The 20,810-nt window shown below is 38.5% G+C and overlaps 1 protein-coding gene across 1 annotated transcript in view; it reads left to right on the forward strand.

The window, feature by feature from the left end:
* The window catches only part of CRACDL (CRACD like), a 72,077-nt gene that overhangs the window by 533 nt on the left and 50,734 nt on the right, over window positions 1-20,810 (forward strand). Inside the window, exons 2-3 of the mRNA XM_058832259.1 lie at window positions 5,199-5,297; window positions 5,416-5,681. Of these exons, the coding sequence (XP_058688242.1) occupies window positions 5,199-5,297; window positions 5,416-5,681 (365 nt within the window). The remainder of the gene's footprint in view (window positions 1-5,198; window positions 5,298-5,415; window positions 5,682-20,810) is intronic.

A 20,810-nucleotide genomic window follows, 5' to 3' on the forward strand; every position in this document is an offset into this window, starting at 1 on the left:
AAACAGTCTGTTAGAAAAGGCTCTTGTAAAATAGAGCAGAGATCCGAATCTGGAAATATCTGCTTTGTAAAAGTGATTTACATTTGATTTGGATATTTGCTTTAATGTCCACAATACTAACGTTCTTGATAAATTTTATGTTAAGAACTTAGAGTGTCAAACAAGAATAAGATGGAATAGTAGAAATGTATGAAATATCTATGAATGACGATTTCCCTCTCAGCTAACTCTAGAAAGATTTAGAAAATTCATTGAGACCAGAACGAAATAACAAATATAAAATATTGCCTGAGAGTAAAAGCAAGAATATTACTGCAAATATTTGGGTGTAATAATCAGCAGAATCAAAGAATTAAGACTTTTAAAATATATATTTGGGGAATTGATGAAATATGATCTAGGTGTAAGTTCCTGTTAAGTAGTGTACTACTGTTCCAGGAGAGTCCTCCTGGAGGGGAAATGTCATTTTACAACCACTTTAAGACAAGTCACCAGGGATTGAAAAAGGTATTGTGGAAACAACTGCTGGAAACTGGAGAGGCTTCTTCCACAGCTAATGTGTGTATATATGCAGTATACGTGTACAATGAGATAGTAGTGTTGGAATCAGTGTTAATGCCCTTCCTTCTCTCCAGGTGCTATTTCAGCAGAGTCTGTGATGGGAGATGAGCCATACAGTCATGTCCTCCTTCTATGGAGGATGTGGTATCAGAAGTAAATTGGACAGTACCTTTTTCTTATTATTCCATCTTTCTGTGTGTATTTATTGTACCAGGGTCCTTCCTCCAGTGAAGTGAAAAGGAGGTGCCCTGCAGTTTGTGTTGCATATCTGGTGGGAAAGACCTTTTCCGTCCGATTTTGTTAAGTGATAGGTGTCCAAAGCTTGCCTTACAAATCAAATGTGTTACAACATTTTTATGCAATAAAATCTAATCTGTCAAATGATCTGGATTGACTGTTAAAGAGACTAGGAAGTGTCCTCAAAGTGCTTTCAGAATCCAGACCTAGATTAATCCTTTTTGCTATCTTCATAAAAGAATTTATTAGGTCTCTGGTTTATTTTTGCAAGCAAAGGCATGTTGGTCACAATAATGGGTTAAGCATAAACTTGCACATATATTCCTTTATATATTTTTTTGTGATTGCCTGACTGCTCAACATTAACATACATATCTGAGTAGTATTTAAAGACAACATAACCTATATGAGTGCTTCTAATACTGTGTTGGTTTTAAGGAACAGGTGGCTTTAAAAAGCCTCTAAAAATAGTTTCATGAATAATGTTTTAAAAAAATTAAAGTATAAATATATATGTGCAACATAAATTTCAGGATTATCTTCCATAAGAGTAACAATATTTTTCAGTACAGGTGAACTGATTTTAATTTGGAGGTCCTGGTTCTTCATTCCTTATTTGGCAGACAGCCACAGAAGTCATATCACCAATCACCAGTGTTAATGGGACTGCTTGCAAGTGATAAATACTGTAGGAGCAGACATAATGATATTAACTATTGCCACATTATGCAGTTATTAAGAGGCATATTGTACACTTTTCCCAGATGAGAGAAGATGATAATTTCATTATCCTGGAAGATGAAAGAGATTTGTTGTTTTGCAGTCATACTGTCATATTGATTTTTGTTTTTTTCTAGAAGATGATCACAAAACAGTTTGAGATATGTGATCTTGGTCTATAAAACTAATACTCAATCATCTAAAAGATGAGAAGCAGATATTAGACAAACTTAGTACAGATAAAAGGAATTATTTTGGGGAGTAGATATGCTGTGTGGAGGCCCATATAATAAGATGTAATTCTTCAGTTGCAATAATGATGCTTTTCCATGTAAAATAATAAAGAAGTCAGTAAACAGGTGCTCATGTAAAAAGTAAAAGCAGAAGATTCTTAAGCAATTTGGATTTAAAAATTCTCCCCTTATGCAGAGAGGAATAAGGGAATATGACATTATAAATATCAAGATGTAATAAACCTGCTTTTTCTTGAGTACTCTGATAGAGTAGTAGTCTTTTTATTAGGGTTAAACTTTCCTTAAGAAATGTTTTGGAAATGAAAACCTTAATTTTTTATGCAAAAATTCAAGGGGATCATGGAGCCAAAGGAACTTCTGTCAATGATGACATATAGACTTCTGTCATCAGAAGTGTCTTCTGACAGCAATTAATTGCTGCATAATTTTTGATGGTTAAGAAAAAAAAAAATTCAAGCGCGTATATTCAGAGAGCAGGACCACTGTAATGTTAATCCCCCTATATCTGCTCTAAATCAGAAACTGAAAGAAAAAAAAGAAAAAAAAATTGCATTTTCTGAAGTTTGAAAAGAATATGTTATATTTGACAATAAACTTGCTTGTTGGCAATGTCTATAGCAATAGCCCAAGAGGACTGGAACAGTGTTTGTTGGTTGGGAATTATATGCACTGCCCCAATATTATATTCTAAAAACCTTCAGCTCATGACTGAATATTAAAGGCAAATAATGAGCTCAGAGTTCTTACTGTTCTTTACTTTTGGTTGTAAACACTCTAATCTGTAATACATCTTAATCTTTTCAATACCCAGGAATTACTGTTGTATATGCCCAGCCTGAAATGTGTTACACACTTTGTGAGAGTATCTATTTCCTCATGATGTGGGTTACTTGTGATTTTCTTGTTGTTGCTTAGTTATAATATTTTGATTGGAAAGTGACTTACACCAAAAAAATCTATTTATCATTTTCTATATTTCTATTCTTTTCTATTTATCATTTGTTTGCATTTGTGACACTTATTTGCAACCGTGAACAACATTACACTTGATTTTTTTACATGTATTTCAATTACCTCTTATCACAATATTTTTACATCGGAAAACCTGAAAATACAGTTTGTGGGTTTATAAAAAATAAGAGTATTTTAAATTAAACTATACTGTTATGACCTAAAATCATGTGGTTTGCATAACAAAGAAACCTATAGTATTTGTGAAAGTGTTCATGATAACTTTTAGACACTGGTTATAGAGCTGTTTCTCGCTAAGTTTGCTTACCTGTGGCAATGGAAACTGTACCCACTATTCAGTAGAAGATATTTCACTTGAGCATAACTGGTTTACAGGGTTTGTAGAGGAAAGAATTCATTATACCTCGTATCCTCTTCCTTATTATCTTTTCTGAATACTAGAAAAAACAGGATATATGGATACAGAGGGGTATCTCCATTACAATATGACATCTGTTGGTCTCCCCTCATTGACCACTGCCATCATTCCATCTTTTCTTTTTCTTCTTTTCATTCACTAATAAAACTTGAATTTTAGCAACATGTAATCAGAATTAAGATTCTGATGTCAATGTTAAAGCAAGTGGTTTTAGTCTTTGAGCAGAAAAAATGGTCATGGTATGGGGTAGTCTTTGGTAGTACTACAACTGAATTTTTTGTTCTATCCCCTTCATTTCTTCTCAGACTAAATAGTCCTGTCGGTGTCAGTGTAAGCAGTGGAGTATTAGCAACATCTAATTAATCTAATTAATTAACATCTAATCAGGCTATCGGCATCAGGTACAGTTTAGCATTTCTGTTACTCAGGTGCTTTTCTATATTTATTTAATCTTTGATATTGTCAGTTACAATGATACAGTAGAATGCATAAGAACTTAGCATACAGTCCATATTTAACTAGTTAATTTGCATTAGCATCTCCTTCCATATAATTTTGGAATTAATAGCCCTGCAATAAGAAATGCAAATTCATTTACTGATACAGAATGGTCTGTAAAGAAGTGTAATATTTTAATAAAAGAGGCTTTTTAATGTATATTGCACTCTTAGAGTAATCTTTCCTCTGATCTACTGAACTTTCACCCTAATTCCCAGCAGAGGGAGTAAGTGAAATGAAGATGAATGAATCATACATAACTTTGTGATATTAACATGCACAGTTATCTGAATACGCAGAAAGATATTTCAGTTAGTTTTACAGTTTGGATGCTTTCTAAACAGAAGAAAAAGAGCTTGATATGATGGATAAAATTTTCATGTGACTCCAGACTGAATATATCAAAACACAACTTTATTTCATGACAAGGATCAGATTTTTTTATTAATAAACTTTGAAAAAACAAATTTGTAATTTGCTTGTAATAAAACATTATGTATGAAGGCATGGCCTGAGATGATGTTCCCTTCCAATCGATTTTTTTTTTTTTACCTGACTTTCTAATATGCTGTAATTAGATATTTCTTTAGGCTGTCTCACATTTTATTTTTATTAAAATCCATGAAGCAGTTTAATAATTTGTTTCAGCAGATGAAAAAGTCTAAGCTTAGTTTTAAGTTTTCTATCTTGTGCTTCTCATCTATGTTGTATTTTTGGTGCTTTTATTTCCTGAGGTGGGAGAAGAACAAACATTTTTTATCTTGAATGCAGCCTACACCCAAGCAATTATGTAGAGTACACAAAGCAGAAAACGTCTTTGTTGTCAGAACTGCAGTGCAACCAAGCAAGTGAGCAATGTACTTCTCAGATTGGCATTACATGAGGGTATGTCTTTCCTGCACATAGAAATATTTCATAAAATCACTTTTTGCCAGTATAGCGTGAATATTTTTAAAACAATGCTACTTGGCAGAAATAAAACCTATAATTGAATTTCTTTTTTGACCTACAGTGACTGCTCTGAAAGTAGTGTTGAAATGATTTTTCTTCTTAAGAATGAAGGCTTTCCATTTTCATTTCTGCCTCCCTTATCAGTGCCCTGAGAAACAAGCAACCTCCACAGCATTTTTCACTCTAATGCTTTTGCCTTGGACTGCAAGGCAGTGTAGTGTGATTTTGATTCATTTATCAGGCAACACCTGTATTTTCTATCCAAAACTGCTGTCCTCAGATTCACTGACTTTACAAGGGTGAGACTCTTTAGGAAAAAAAAAACAAACCAAAAGTGCTTATGTTGAAGCAGAACTCACAAGTTTGAGAGAAATTTACTGTAATAGATAAGATACCGGAGTGGGGATCTAGCTACCCAATGTTATTTTTGTCAATTCTTCTAGTCAGTTCGTCCAGTCTTCCTTTCTCACCTCTTGCATAGAAGCTAAGCTTGAAACACCCCATTTGAAGATCCAAGAGCACTACTGTTCACAGATGTAAGCAGCTTCAGCTAAACCCTGATACCACCTCAAGGATCCTGACTGTAGCTACGTGCTGCAATTACCCCGCCACCTCCAACACTCGCTCGAGAAAATAAACTGGAGATGGCTCGTCGCTACCTTAAGCCACTTAGGGTAGCCGAAGGGGTAAAGAAAAGCCGAGGCGGAAAGCTGTAGCGGTGAAATCGCCCTTTCAGAATGCCTAGTCCGCTCCTTCCCCTCACCCCCCTGTGGCTCTGTGGCCCGGCGGCGGTCAATGTCTTAGCGAGGTGGAAAATACCTGAGCGCCGCACCCCGCCCGCCCCGGGGCAGCGCCGCGGGCTCGCCTCGCCTTTGCCCCGCGGCCGCGGGCGGGTCCTGGCTGCAGGTGGCGGCGGGCCCGGGGAGGAGCGGGCAGGCCCGCGGGCAGGTGGCGGCAGGTCCGCGGCTCGGATGGGTCCCCGCCACCCGACTCCGGCGCTCCCCGCCGCCCCCACCGCTGTCGGGCCGCCCCGGGCCGCCGAGGGCTGCGCCGGCCCACACGGGCTGCAGGTGAGTGAGGGCAGCGCGGGACCTGCCGGGCAGCGGCTCCCGAGGGCCGAGCTCGGACGCTGCCGTCTGGAGAGGCTGGGCGGGCAGGCAGGGCTTCGCTTCCTTCCCCGCGCCTTCTCCGGAGGCTGTTTGTCTGCGAGCACAGCGACGGGAGACGCTTAACCTGAAGCAAAACAGGCGTTTAATTTAGAGGCACCTAGTGGGACGCGGGTTTCCATGTGCACGAACGGCTCCAACGCGACCGGCGTTTCCAGGTTTCTCGAAGGTGTGAATTGGATTGAGGTGAACAGGTTTGTGCTCCCACCAGCCCGGCTCCCTGCAGGAAGGCCGAGCTCAGCAGGCAGTGTTTTCTCGCCCTGAAAGGCTGTGGCTTTTCCTCTCCTATTCCTCAAATATCTCTTAAAATGTTGACTGATCATCTACCTTGAAATTAGCCATAAATGGTATGACATTTCCCCCTATTTAATGTATTTTCGGACACGAGACCTGAAATACCACAAATACATTGTTCTTGTTATTATGCTCACTTCTGTTGACAGACTTCACTGTCCACAGGATATTTAGTGTATTGAATTTAAATTACCACTGATTGTTCTTAGGTTACTGCATAGGAATCACTTCAATTCAAAACCTTTTAAGAACACAGTGAAATTTTAGTTGTGAAAACATCATCTTGCCAGTTTTGCCCTACAGCTGAAAACCACCTCGTGTATAAAGAGAAGTTTATACGAACACCCTAACAATAGAAACACTAATTATTTGCATATTTTCACGCTAGTTAAAAACCTCAACTTTTTTTCTATAGCTATTTTAATTGTACTTAAATTGGATAAATTAATGCATGTCTTAGGCTTTATATACGTATAAATACCAAAGCAATGTAAGTATTACTTAGAAGCATGCAGTGGACATTCTTTCTCTGACAGTAAATTGTTATTCCAGGTTGACACACAAGATCTTCCAGAAGCTTTTCCTGTTCTCTTATTTTGCCATTATAAATCTTAGGTACCATAACTATCTCCCATAAATCTTTCTTCGGTTGGACATCATGTTCTCTACTCAGTACTGTAAATTCTTCTGTATTTGTCATCATTAAGAAGTTCATTTGCTTTATCACTCACAGATTATTAGCATCCAAAAATAGCAACCATGCATCAATGCCTGTTTGATGCTGTTACAAGGCTGTACATCATTTTTGCATCAGACTAATTTCTCAGTCTTTGTAGCACCATGCCAATAAACACTGGGGTAACAGTCCTTTTCCATGCAACATGATATGGATTGTTTTTATGTAAATTTTAAGTGGAACTGAGCTCTCATCAGCAGTTTCTACAGGGCAAAGATTAGATTACAGAAGGAAAAAAAATGTAACTTTATTACTGGCACTTGCCTTGTAGCTCTTTAATCATTGAAAGAAGGCGGTTTCAGGGTTGGAGTTGGCTTATCATTAAAGAAAAGGGAGCAGGTGCATTTAGGCTTATCCAGTGATGAGGTAGGAACTGTCTGTGGTTGTTTATAGTGACGGGTAATTAGTTTGTCTATGTACAGACGTCACAGTTTATAGAAAGTAGAAGGTCATGTTTCTTTGCTTTCACAGAGACCTTGTGAACTTAAATTCTGCTATGTTTTTAATTAAAAATGTTTTCCTTAGCATGTGCTTCTGGGTGTATAGAGTCTAATTCTTCTGTTGGAAAAAAAACCAGCTAACCTGGCAGTGTTGCTTCTAAGGCAGTGGATGGGAATATGAATGTGTACTGCCTGCCATTGAGCTCTACTGAGGAAAGGGTTCTGCTCACACTCAGCCTGTGGTGGTGCTGACAGCCTCTGCTGTCCTCTCTGTTGTGCAGGACATTAACAGCTGAATAGTACTTGGCTGTAGCCTCAGTACTTACAGTCATGACAAAAGAGTAGCAAAGAGGAAAAAAAAAACCACTCCTTAATAACAAGGACTGGCACTGAACTGTTACTGAGGAACTTAAAATAGGATTGAATTATGGAAATGGCAGGCAAATATTTATTGCAGTAGCAAAGCTGTATTTCAGATTCACCAGGACAAAAGTGAAATAATCAATGCCTAACAATACATAGACAAGTTCTCCCTGTTTTATGTGAAGATTTAATAAATGTTCATTGCCTCACAGCCCAGCTGTTCCACTCTTGATTTCAGATGTGTGTTTCCAGCAGCACAACGACTCTTTGACTGGAGAGTATAACCAAAACACATTGTAGGCAGGGACCTGCAGAGTACTCACTGTGAAGAAAGTGAAGGTGACTCTGAAGCCTATTGTTACTAGTGTCACAGATCTGTCATCCAGTGGCCTGCACAGCTGGAATGCATCAGTTCTTTTCTTCTCTGTGGTCTTGCTTCATAACAGCAAGCTCAGGCTTTGGCCCATTAAACGTAGTATATACCCAGCAGTACACAGTTCATTTATCTTTCTGTTGCAGAAGCCTGTAAGTGCCTTTCTGCAATTGTAGGTGCTGATGAACTGCATATGGCTAGTTTGTTAGTCCAAAATACTAAAGGACATCCACTTGAACATGGAAATCTTTGTTGGAAGGCAGTAGAATGAAGGCTGTACATGCCAGGATTGTAAGATGCTCTTAGAAAAAGCTGCTTCAATTCTCAGCTGTGCATGTACTGGAAGAGAGTTAAAAATCACAAGAGAGATGGAAATTCAGTCACAGAATGTAATTTATCCAAGGTATTAAATATACAGTCTTCTCTTACTGCAAGATTTATGGTTCTGTATTATTAAAGAGAGAGTATATGCAAAAAGGTCAGGAAATGAGACCATATACTACCCATTTTATTGTAGTGAGACATCCATTCATGGACGTTGTCACTTAAGGGAGATGGCTTTATCTGTACCAGAGAATTCCTGTGCATTGCTGCTCATTCTCTACTCAGCAGAACTCCCTCAGAATTATTTGGGTTTTATAGGCTAGGGTCCTCTCAGTTTATGCTTTTGAACTGGCCAGTAATTGTAGAAATCTCTCCCCAGTGCCTTCTCAGTGTGGTACTGCAGCCTTTCTGCTCCCATCACTACACATGAAGAGGGTTAAGCTAAGACAGGCTTATTAAATCTGTGTCATCTCATAAAGTCATTAATGGAAAGATCTTCCTTGTACAGTATCAAATTTGATTAACATTTTGGAGGTAGATGTGGGTAAAATGGTGCAATATAAGAGGCAAGGGGGTGTCTAGCTGTTCTGAAATAAATTTAAAATGGAAAATTTTGAAATTAAACATGAAAGTAAACAATGCAATCAGTACAGGAATTCTGGAGTACTCCATCTTTTTGGTGTCTATGAAGAGTGCACATAGTGGGTTGTAGAATTCTGAGTGTAAAATGCCTACATCTGTTTGATGAGTTATAACAGGATGAAACTAAAAGTCTTGGCAGCTCAAAACCAAGCAACTGGGTCTGTTGGCCCCTGAGAAAATACTGACAGCAGTCTGGGAGCAGAGTGTAAATGTATTAGTAGATGTATCTGTGAAAATGATCAGCAGTGATGCTTCTAGTGAATTTCAGACTTAAATAATCATTGTCTTAATTTCAAGGGTACTATTTTACTGTGTTCATACCTCTTGCAAGTCCTATTACTCTTGATTCCTATACTCTTTATAGCCTCAAAGGGAGTCAACAGAATTCCTCTTGGCAGTAGTAGCTTATCCAGTAGTTGCAGGAATGTAATAGAAAAGTGCCTTGGAACCCTTTAAACAGCAGATGGTGTATCTGCTTTTGTGCAGCACTTTTAAAATGCACCTTGGGAGCAAATTTCGCTGTAGACATTGGTGATGCCTTAAATTCTGACAAATTTTGAAATAATCAAGAGGAAGATTAAGTCAATGACTCAGAGAAATATGCATCAAAACAGGTATAAGAGATAAAGTGGGACTTTTTTAGCAGTTTATCACCATTAACTCTTCATGACCTTGAATGGGTCTGGTGAAGTGTAACTACAAGAGTGTTTACTTAGGGCAAATGGTTTTTTAGCCAGACTGTTGATGTTCAAAGAGAATGAGATAAAACAGGACACTAATTTCTTTGGTATTTCTTCCAGTGCATTTTGTTTTTCAGAATTCTCAGGCCCATGGCTCTCCATGCTCCCAGCTGCTTCAGAGCAGATTTCATCAGTCAGCTCCACGAGTATGGAAAACCTACCCGAGTATAAGCTGGCACATACACTCAGTGGTGTCCCCTGCCAGCTGGTTCTCTGATGAAGTTTGTTGCTAAGTTAAGACAGAAGTAGTTTTGAAAAGAGTCCTTCAAGGAAAATTTCTTGACAGTACTTGACAGCACAACTTTTTCTTTTATGGAAACACTAAATGATTTTAGGGATAATATTTGAGTTTACAGGTGACACACTCCTGAGAGTACACAGTTATAAAAAGTGCTTCAGCTCACACTGCTAAGCTAAAATCCCCATAAACACTTTGTTCTATGGATAAAAAATACACAATAACTCTTGTTTTTTTAAAAGGAAAGGAGTTATTTTTTAAAAAAAGTCAATTTATTTTTAATGAAATTGTTTAATATTGCATCCTTGAAAAGCTAAAATCTAAGTGTGTTTTAGTTTGTTTGTTTTTTTATCTGCAGCACATAAAAGTTCTGGGCAAGGGAAAGAGGTTGCATTTTTACTCCATTGTATCTTAAAGTGGTGAGTGAGATGGGAAGATTACACAGTTATCATTCTCCATGTCATTCTTCTTTTATCACATCAGCTTTGGCAACTCTGCTATTTAAAGAGAAGTAGAATATAACAAAGGAACTGCTTAATCTTCTAACTCATTGTCTAATACAATGCAATCAGCTGCCTGTATTTTAGAATTATGGGGTTTGTTTGATTTTACACTTGAGTAGATTTCTTTCCTTCCTAAAATGGAAAATATTCTAGAACTGAACAAAGAAGCTATAAATACAATATAATGTGGCACTTAAAGGACACAGGGCACTGTATGCCATAAAAATTAGTAGCTCTTTTAATCTTACAGTTGTGGCATTCTTTCCTTAATATTGGAATCAGTATGACTAAGGTTTTTTCAAGGTATTGGGGGGTTGGGCAGACACAGGTGTTGGACTGTATCAGCTGACCATGGAAACACTCAAGACTTTCCATAGGTACTTAGGCAAATGGGAGTTTAAGGAGGGACAGACACATGATCTGTCTATCTGTCCTAACTAATTCCATTCCTAGAAGAAGAACAAATTGGTAGTTTCTGCAGCTTACAGGCCTTTTGAGTTGCTGTAGTGTTTAATGCATTACCATTGAGTCAACAGTTTCATAGGTAGGAGTGCTGTGCAAAACATCCCTGTGGCTTAGTTCTTGCCTGGTAAGACTACCAGGATGGAGAGATTCCAGATCCACATCACTTTGTGTGTTGCTCTGCAGTGGAAGGCCTATGTCTGGTCTATTTGAGGTCTGATTTTTGCTTAATGATAATCTAGCTTCAGAAAATTACAGTACAGAAAAACATCAGGAGAGTAAGTGAATTAATGTCTCTGCTTAGTGGTCTTAATCAGCATACAGAAGTAGAGCATGAATGAAGTATGTATGGGAGTATCTGTTAAGAGTACTCCATTAGGCCTCGCAGAAACTTCAGACCTGGTTTCCATCCTGTCTTCTGCACTGGTTGTGTAGTGTGTTCAGGCATGCTCTCTGGTGTTTGGCAGGAACCATTCATGCTGGTTTGGTAGGTATTCACCTCAGGGTCACCCATTCTTCTCAGATCTTCTGAAAGCAGTCTCTTCATCAGAGAACATCAGAGTATCCAAAACTGGGGAGATTACTTGGTGGGGCTGGAAATCACAGAGAAAAGATGACAAAAGCATGTCCCACCAACCATTTTATTTGATGTTTTCCTTGCTGGGTGGGGTGATGCTGAAAGTTTTAGCAAAAGACAAACTGCAATTTTTAGAAATTTATATGTAAATCAAAACTGTACAGAAGTAGTGTGGTGTTTAGAAAGACTATAGGTGGCAGCATCATAATAAAATAGAGTTTATTTGATGTTGTTAGTCAAACAGAAATCAGCCCTTAGTTTCTTCAACAGCACGTCATGAACAAATATATAAGACAGTGTGGAGTAAAAAGAGCGGATGAGAAACCTGGAGTTGATCATCATTTAAGCAAACAGTTGAAATACACCAATCATTATCTTAATCTGTGTGATGTCAGTTTTTGTAAACATGAATGAACATGCAGATTTGCAGAGATCCTTCTCCATATCTTGCTTGGTGCACTCAAGCTATCAGTGGTAGCTGAATTTTTCCACACTGGCACATAATCCAAGCAAGAAAAAGAAAATGCCAAAATGCCATTCTAATTAGAACTGTTGTCTCAGGATTTTAAAAAGGAGTATTTGAAGACAAGTTTGTATATTTCAGTGAAGTGTCCTGAATTTTCCTAGGTGGCTGATGTCTTTGAGACATTGAAAATGAATGAACTAAATGTTGATTTTTTTTTATGGAGAGGAGTACTCAACAGCTTATGAAAATGGAGCGCATTTCAGGTATTTTAGATCTATCTTCCAAGCATGATTTTTTCTAAGTTATCTCTGAAAAAGAAATCTGTTGTTGAAATAAGGAGGACAACATTTTTCACTTTTGTCCCTCTTACTTGCCATTAAGGTTTATAGGAACTGTTAATGGAGAGAATTTTCTTGTGTCAGTGTGTGCTATAATTTTCTCCTAGTATTGGTTTATGGGAGAAATGAGATTTTTTTTCCCTGCAGCCCAGGCAGAACTGTCAGACCCATTTGGCAGGGCACAGATTCACTTTCTTTCTTGTCCTAATGCATTCCCCTCAAATCACTCAGTCCAGAGTTACCAAAATGAAATCATAGACTGTCTGGTCCATGGGTTTCTTGTTCCTCAGCAGCCTGCTTTATAATTTATTTATAATTATTATATAATTATATATTATATATATAATTATATTATATAATTATATATAATTATAATAATTATAATTAATATTATAATATTATAATATTAATATATAATTAATAATTATAATTATTTATAATTATTTATAGCCTGCTTTGAGAGGTTACTGCTCTCAAATATTCAGTTAAATATGTACTTCTCTCAAAAGTTATTTGATACAAAATCATGGGAGCACAGGTATAGATTTTTTTTTTTAAATTTTATTTTGTAGCCTAGCTCTTTTTCAAATCTTGTGAGATGGAAGTATGGTGCAGACTGTAAACTCATTTTGTATAATTGCTACTGAACTGACTGATGAAGAGTACTGTGTTTCTTTATTTGGTTTATTCTTTAAAGTGAGGAGCTAACTGTAAATCTGTGTTTTAAACCATTACAGAGTGGAGATTAGAGTTCTGGGTAACTTGCATCAGTGGAAGGATGCTGGGGGTAAAAAAGTCAAGTGTCACTGTGAAAATCATTTCTTCTTTCTAATGACTTAAGGTTCCCCTTTTTTGATTACGTTTACAAAACCTCTTTGACCAAATGCCAAACCAGTGTGAATTAAACTGCTTAACTATTTCTGCCTGTCTTGTGTCTCACACTACCAGGCAATTTACCTGTTGAAATTTACCTGAGCAGCTCCACAGGACTTCAGTTTATTTGCTCAGAAATAGACATGAGGCAAGATTGCAAAGCTGAATATGCAGGTGTTATTTTTTTTTACCCAGCAGAGGGAGGAAAACACTTGCCTGTACTATTACTCTTGTATTTCTTCCTTTCATAAGTCAGTGTAATGGATTAGAGACATTGTACTTTAGTGTAAAAGGATAACAAAGGCATCACACTCAACAGAGGCTTTTAACATCTTCAGGGATAAATCCCAATCAACTGCAATAGGAAAGAGACACCTGACCTGAAAATCCTGCTGTTCATGGTATTGGATAATGATTCCTATTGACTGCAAGCGATGGTTCTCATCTCTATCTTTAGGTATTTAATAGCTGTGAAAACTTGACCCTCAATAACTATTTACCTAAAGAGTTGGTGCTTGTAGGGAGTACTTCTGAACTTGTGGGCTCTGGGTGTGCCATGTCTGTAGTATAGCTCTGTTTGGGAAAAAGCTGCATGTGTCATTTACACCCTCTTTCCTTGTTCACATACCTTGATTTCAAGGAAAGGAAATTTGGTTCTGTGAGCAAAGAAGGCAGCTGTCATGTACCTTGGACATGCCTCACATCTGAACAGTTCAGGAAGATGCATCTAAACTACTGAACAGTGCAGGAGATGTTCCTGGGTCCGGCTGTCATTGATCTTGGGTTGTTGGATCCCTGGACACAGTGGTGGTTGGATAGGCTGGTGATGGTTTTCAACAAGCTGAGTGGATGTATTCAACCTCTTTTGAAGATCATGAGTATTTAGCAGTCTGGTTTCAAGCATTGTCTCTGGTGCCATAGAGCAGTCCTGAAAGTGTTTCACTTTAAAGAGGAGATGCAGCTCGAGGCAGAAGCTCCTGCATATGGGCTGGACTGTATCAACCAGATCAGGCAAAGTGATTTGGTCCTTACTCTGGCTGATGTCAGTAGGTGAGCATTTAGGTTTATTGAAGGGGAGGGGAAATTTGGTCTTCTGTTTTGATGATTTTTTAAAAGCACAGTCTATTTTCTGTGCTAGTCTGTGGACTTTTTATAGCATGGTATGAATGATTTGTGTTTGATCCCACAGCTAGAGAGAGCACTTCCAGTCTGTAGGGCAAAGGAGGTCATTTATGTGTTGCTGTGAAAGGCTGTGGGAGCACAATGCCAATTTTCTCACAGACACAGCTCACACTTCTTTTTACACTTCGGAGCTGGAGGTAAGGTCAGTGGGCAGCAGGGTGCTGACAAGAGTAGGAATTCACTGGAACAAATGAGTATTCATCCGGCCAACACTTATTTCTGTCATTTTTTTTTTCTGTGAGATTATAGTCCCTAACTCAAAGATGGTCTAGTACAACACTGTTCCAACAGCTGCTGTAAGCAGAAGATATTCTGGGTACAATCAGACTCTGTACACTGATGACTGATCACACAAATCTGATAAATTCTTATGACAGGATCTGTGGCTTTGAGGTTCATTGTAGAAGCCAGATTGTGCCTTATTTGCTGTTAAGGCTTAATAGAATTGCCCATTGATTTCTCTGCAGCCACGTCCCCCAAGGGATTTATTCATTCAGGGATTAAAATTGTTCCACGGTTGTCTGATTTGTTTAAAGCTCATGCCTTTCTCTTAATTGGAGACAGTGACCTCAAAAATAGCCAAAACCTTCCATTATCCTTATGTGGAAGAGAAAGGTGTACAAAAAAGTCAGATTCTAATTAATGAAGGCTCCTACATCTCTACTTTTGTATCGTCCTACTTCTGTTTGCTTGAGTCAAAAATGACTTGAAATATCTGTCTGATGAATTTGTTTGGAGTGGAAGGAAGCCAAGAATTATTTTAACAAATGTTTTAGCTTGACACTGAGTATGGAGGCTTAGTTTGCCAAGCTGGAAAAGTGAATAACTAGGCAGTTTTTGTGAGGCTTATGTAGGGTGTGGGTCATCTTGAATGTCAGTTCCAATCTGTGTTACATATTTGTAGAGGAGCATATATCGTGAATGAATTGACATGTTCTCCTCATAAGTTTCATGTTTCTCTGAAACAGCACATAAGTTTTGAGACACTGTGGCACACAGTGCAGTTAGCTGAGAAGCTGAAAGGACTTCAGGAAATCGGCTCCTGTGTGCTGGACCAAATTTCTGAGCTACCTGCAAATGTGTCTGGAGGAGTGTCGTGTTGGGTGCCATGATGGTGCGAAAGGAACGTGTCTGGTAAGCTGGGGTGCAGGATTCAGTGAGGAGCATTATGGCTCCTGGGAAAGGTGGATGGAGTTCAGCATAGGAGAAGGGAGCCTTCTAGCACAGCTCCTATGAGCGCAGGGTCCCATGGCCTGGTGTGGTAAAGAGCTGTTGTACTGTCTGTGGCCTCTTGGCTGTAGAACAGGCTCACTTGCTTCTTTTGACAAGTGTGCCAGTGTTAATTCTTGCCACAGCTGTGAAAGAAATCAGCAAAAGCCACCTAAAAGTCAATCTGCTACTGCTTCCACTTTTGCATAGGCATTTGAGATCACAGTGTTGTGTGTATGAATGAAGCTATATGTGGGCAAGACAGAACAAGGATCCGCTGCAAGATCAGAATTGGGTTGTGTCCCTGGATTCACTCGAGATCTGAGGCGGTCAAAACCAGGCTTTTAGCTACTGTTAATCTGATGATGAAGCCAGATCTAATTCTGGTAATTAAAAAAAACACCCAAACAAACCTTGATTCCATGGATGAAGTAGAATTCATTGAAGAGGACGGAGGCTTCTCTGAGGATCACTCCCTACTTTGTTCTGCTGCCAGTGAAGTGGTGCTCTGTTATTAGCCCTTTTTAGGAATTTTCTTTCAATAACTCTTCTTGCTTTCCCTTGGACTTCTTGCTGTCTTTACTACTGTTTTTCCTGCAGAGCTTCTCCTTCCTTGCTTTTTTCTTTTCCACAGAAACATCTCAGCCATACAAATACCTGCATTTGTGATAGCAGTCTAAAGGGACACCTCTTCTGTCTCAGAACATTGGTTGCTTCTTGGGACTTGCCATGCATCTATAGATGATGGTTCTGCTGTTTTCATTATGTTCTTGGATAAAGAAGCTCTTGTTGCATTTTACACTTGCTTTGAATTGCTTCAGTAATGCTTCAACCAGTTGTAACAATGGGTTATTAGCTTGAAATTTTACAGTGGAAGATGATAGGAGAAAATTAAGCATATTTCTTTCCTAGAAGCAAGTTGAAATCATGGGTTTGTAATAATATACTACTGCATATCTGATATTCTAGGATCCCCAAGGGGCTTCAGCCGTTGAACAGGCAAAGTTCAAAGTATTGTGACACTGAAGGTTAGTCCATTTCAGAGATACCTGAACCAAGTAAACGGTCTGGCTCCTGTGACATTTACATTGAGTCTGCACTATAGAGAAGGGTAATAGTAGCTGGCCTGCTGTTTTGACAAAGTTATGCTTTTTAAACTGGTTACCAACGCTTGTGTAACTCAACATTGTTAGCACAAGCATATGAGTGTTCCTATTTGGACTCTGATGGAGTGCTTTAAGGAAGTGCAGTCTGCTCTAGAGTAAAGAGGTTGTTTCCATGACCTTTCTCATGGTGAGAGGATTTTTTTAGCAATAGCTAATCCTGTAAATCTGATATGAAATGATTCTGTGGGCAGAGAGCACTGTAAATTGTCATGCATACACAGAAGATTTTTGTTCAGTTTTCTTGAAACATTCTCTGCAACTCTTGCAATGAGCCTGATGTAGCAAGTTTCTTAGGGCAAAATATTGACAGTTAGACTGTAACTTTAAAATCAGATTCTGTAGTTTTTACTTACATTCCCTCAACAGTCTAGTTTAATAACCAGCTTTGCAGTCTTATTCTGAATGAGAGTCAGAAACTAGCTCAATCATAACAAAATGAAAGGGCCATGTGTGCAGATAGGTACATCTCAACTTCCTGTTAAACTCCTTGGTATTTTGGATCTATAGATGATGGTGTGGGAGTCTCCAGCAAGGGCTTCCTGGTTCCACCTCTACAAAATGAACTTGCAAATTCTGCTGAAAAGTATTTAATTGTTTTTTTCAACCACATCTGCTCCTAAACAGCACTGCATTTGTCAGCTGTATTTCCATAAAATAGTCTCATTTCCTCCTAGCTTTTTGTATCTGACTAGTTGTTATTTTAATAGCCTCTATTTCTGAATCATAGGGAAAAATAAAAGTGACCAATCTAGTTTTCTTCATAGTATTTATAAGTGATTACACCACTTTCTCTGTCCACTCTTCAGTATGGAATGTAGCTGGAATTTACAATGGCACTGAGCATCCTCCTAACTGTTCATTAGGCTATTAGAATTAGACTGAAGCTGAGTGCTTGTATTAGCTCAGCCCAAGAGTCTGCTGTGATGTTATTAAAACTTTTTACTCCACAACAGTTTGTACAGTTTGTAGTGATCTGGAGACAATGTCTGCATTAAAAGGTTAGGTAAGGAAGCAAAAGGCATTTGGTAATGAAGGGAAGATTGCTGCTAGTGATAGGAGCGTGCAAATGGTCTACTTACATGAGAAGGTTCATTATCAAAATGATCTTCAAGTTTTAGCTAGTCTTTGTGATGTTTCTTATTACTCAGCTACTTTGCTTAGGAGCAGCAAATTGCCAAATACCGGGTGAAATTGCTTCAGTTTTAAAATGTTTTAATTAATTATATTGGATGTGTAATGCCTGATAACATGCTGTGTGTTAAACCAGAACGCCCTGGCAATTTTGTGCAGGCTGCTTGTAAGGAGCATTATTTACTTTGCTGAGTCAAAGCAGAAGGTTGAGTGTGTCAGAACCAAAGTCCATTGTGCAGCTGTAACCTGCCTCATGGATGTGGGGTGGACTCCAATTACACCATCACAAGTTATTAATCCTTTTGTTCCCCCACTCAAAGGACCTACAAGTTACACCACCTGCCAAAGTTACGAGTGACTGAATGTAATGAAGGAAATTAATACAAATATCACTGTTATCTCTAATAAAATATCAGTGGCTTACAGTGAAAACCAGAAGGGTGTGCTGCATAAATCAATGCTGATTTCATGTAGCTGTAAAAGTGAAGGTATAAATTGTTTACATGCAACTGTCAATTCTATGACTTTCAAAACCAACTGAAATAGAAAATTACTTTTTCCTGGGCTTACATGTCATTGGAAAAAATAAAAGGTACTTAAGTCCCATTTTCTTAAAGACTGTAGAATTTTACATTTTATTCCAGATTAGGAAAGTAGTTTGCTCTGCTGTGTAATTATCAAATCATGCAATATTAAGAACTAGATCACACCCAACTTATTTTAAAATGGACTATTTAAAAACATACCATGTAGTTAGTATAGCATGGAAACAGAAGATATATTTAAAAAGAGGAATGAACTTTTCTTCTTCTGTTTGAATGTTCAGATGACTTTCTGGGTATGTAAAGGCTTTGTTTTCCTCAGTTTTCTTTCCATTCTCCTTTCTTTTTGATATCAGTCTTTCTTACCTCTAGTAAAACCCAAGGAAAACCTGAACCAGAAGTAAGCTGAAGAATTGGACCATGTGCAGAGAGCTGCCAGACTTGTATACCTAAAGCTAAAAACTGTGGCTATGCAGGAGAATAAGAAAAGGAGATTATTAAAAGAAACTGTATTTGTAGAAATTTTTCATTGTTTTGCTTCAGAGATAATGTGCCTGTTTTTTCTGTTCTGACTTCTGCCTGACAGCTCCACATACAGGCACACAGAATCCAGTCCAGATGGGCTCAGCTCAGTGCTGGTGGTGGTACTGCCCTCCTGCTCCAGTGGTGGCTGTAAGGAAACATAGGAGATAGATGGCAGTTCTGTGAGTGTTGTTTGGGGAACACTGAGCAATTGGGAACTCAAGTGGTTGCCCTTTGAATCATCAGAGTAATGGCATAGGCACATGTGCAAGAACACTGGTATCACTCTGTGTTGCACAGTCTTTTGGCTTTTTGATTCTTCTGAAATTGCTTATACTTTCTCTAGACATTGTCCTTCAATAGTAATAGAACTTTTATGACTAGTCATGAAACAGTAAAGATTATTAAAACCAGCCTAGAGCGGAGGCAGTTGCACTGTCATAGAAGTATTCAGAACATACTCATACACGCAGAGTGAAATGAGCTACAGTGGTACTTCGCAATGCTAGATTAAAGGTTGGACTTGATGGCCTCTAAGATGTTTTTCAGCTTAAATGGTTCTATGATTTGTGCCTAAATACTGTATACTGAGAGCTGCATAGAAGGCCATTGTTTCTTTCTGTAGCCTTCACGTCCAAACCAGCCAGTGTATGTTTTGGGTACTGTACTGTATTATGTATATTATAATGGGTTGCTTGTATGGCTGCTGGGTATGTTTGCATCAACTTCAGCCTAGATGGAACAAGATCTGTGAACATGCAGAAACGTGGACTGCAGTGCAGGCTAGACAAACCTTCTGAGGACTGATGATGCCGTGTTGCTCTCTTTTCCTTGTTGCTCTTATAATCCGGAAGTGCATGTCTCCAGCCTAAATAATCTCACTAGATAGTGTGAGCTATTTAGCCTTCAAAAAGGAAAATAATTCTTTGTTCCCCATCTCACAGCTCCTTTTCTCAGGAGATCCTCTCTTAGTTACCATGGATATGCAAACTGGTGCAACAGTCTTCCTATCCTTTATTCATACACCTACTAACATCTGTACCAGTGCAAATTTCAAATATAGACCTGGCTTGTGCTGGATCTGGCTAAATCTGGAGCAGTTTTACACATTTCTTTTGACACATTGGTTTTGGCTGGTCGTTCTACCTTTTTGAGCAGATGTAGCATTTCATAACTTGTCACTGAATTTTTATCCTTCCATTCATGATGGTGACAACCAAAAATCTGATTGTGAACCACCAACGTGAAGCATATAAAGAAGCTTGGGAATTTGAAGAAGTCTGTTTCTCAGCACCCCTCCCTTGAGCATTGGGTGGTGCTCGAAGTACCAGGTTACATGGAGACCTGGAGCACGTGGGTCAGTTCCATACAGCTCAGTAGCAAAGGAATTTGCCTTGCAAAAGAAATTATACATCTAATTCTTCAGTGGCACTCAAGTCTAATTGAGCTTGATTTGACACTAAATGGCTAATTAAGGAATCTCTCTTTAGGCTTCAGTGGGCATTGGATCAGAGCTGCTGAGACCAAGGGCACTGAACCACTGGGTTAGGTTTATTACCTTTATAACTGAGGTAGGAAGCTCTGGGAAACTAGGACAAGCTCTGTAATATCAGCATTTATCTAAGCATTAAGAGATCAAGACACTGTGAATCTCGCACTGTTCCCACTTACCTGACCATGTAATGTGTGAAGAAAGTGGAGAGTAGACAGGCTACTGGATGTCAGCTGAGCCACCAAAACCACAGGGGAAACAGAAAAAGGCAAGTGTATTTTCAAATTTAAGTATACAGAGAAGCATTGAAGTAGGAATTCTTAAGCTTTTGTTCACTTACACTGTTTGGATAAACTGTTGGTCTTTTGTGGCATTCAGATATGAAATACAGTTAATGTGTTTTCATGACATATTTTCTGT

This window comes from Poecile atricapillus, chromosome 1, assembly GCF_030490865.1.
Source record: "Poecile atricapillus isolate bPoeAtr1 chromosome 1, bPoeAtr1.hap1, whole genome shotgun sequence".
NCBI classification, from domain to species: Eukaryota; Metazoa; Chordata; class Aves; order Passeriformes; family Paridae; genus Poecile; species Poecile atricapillus.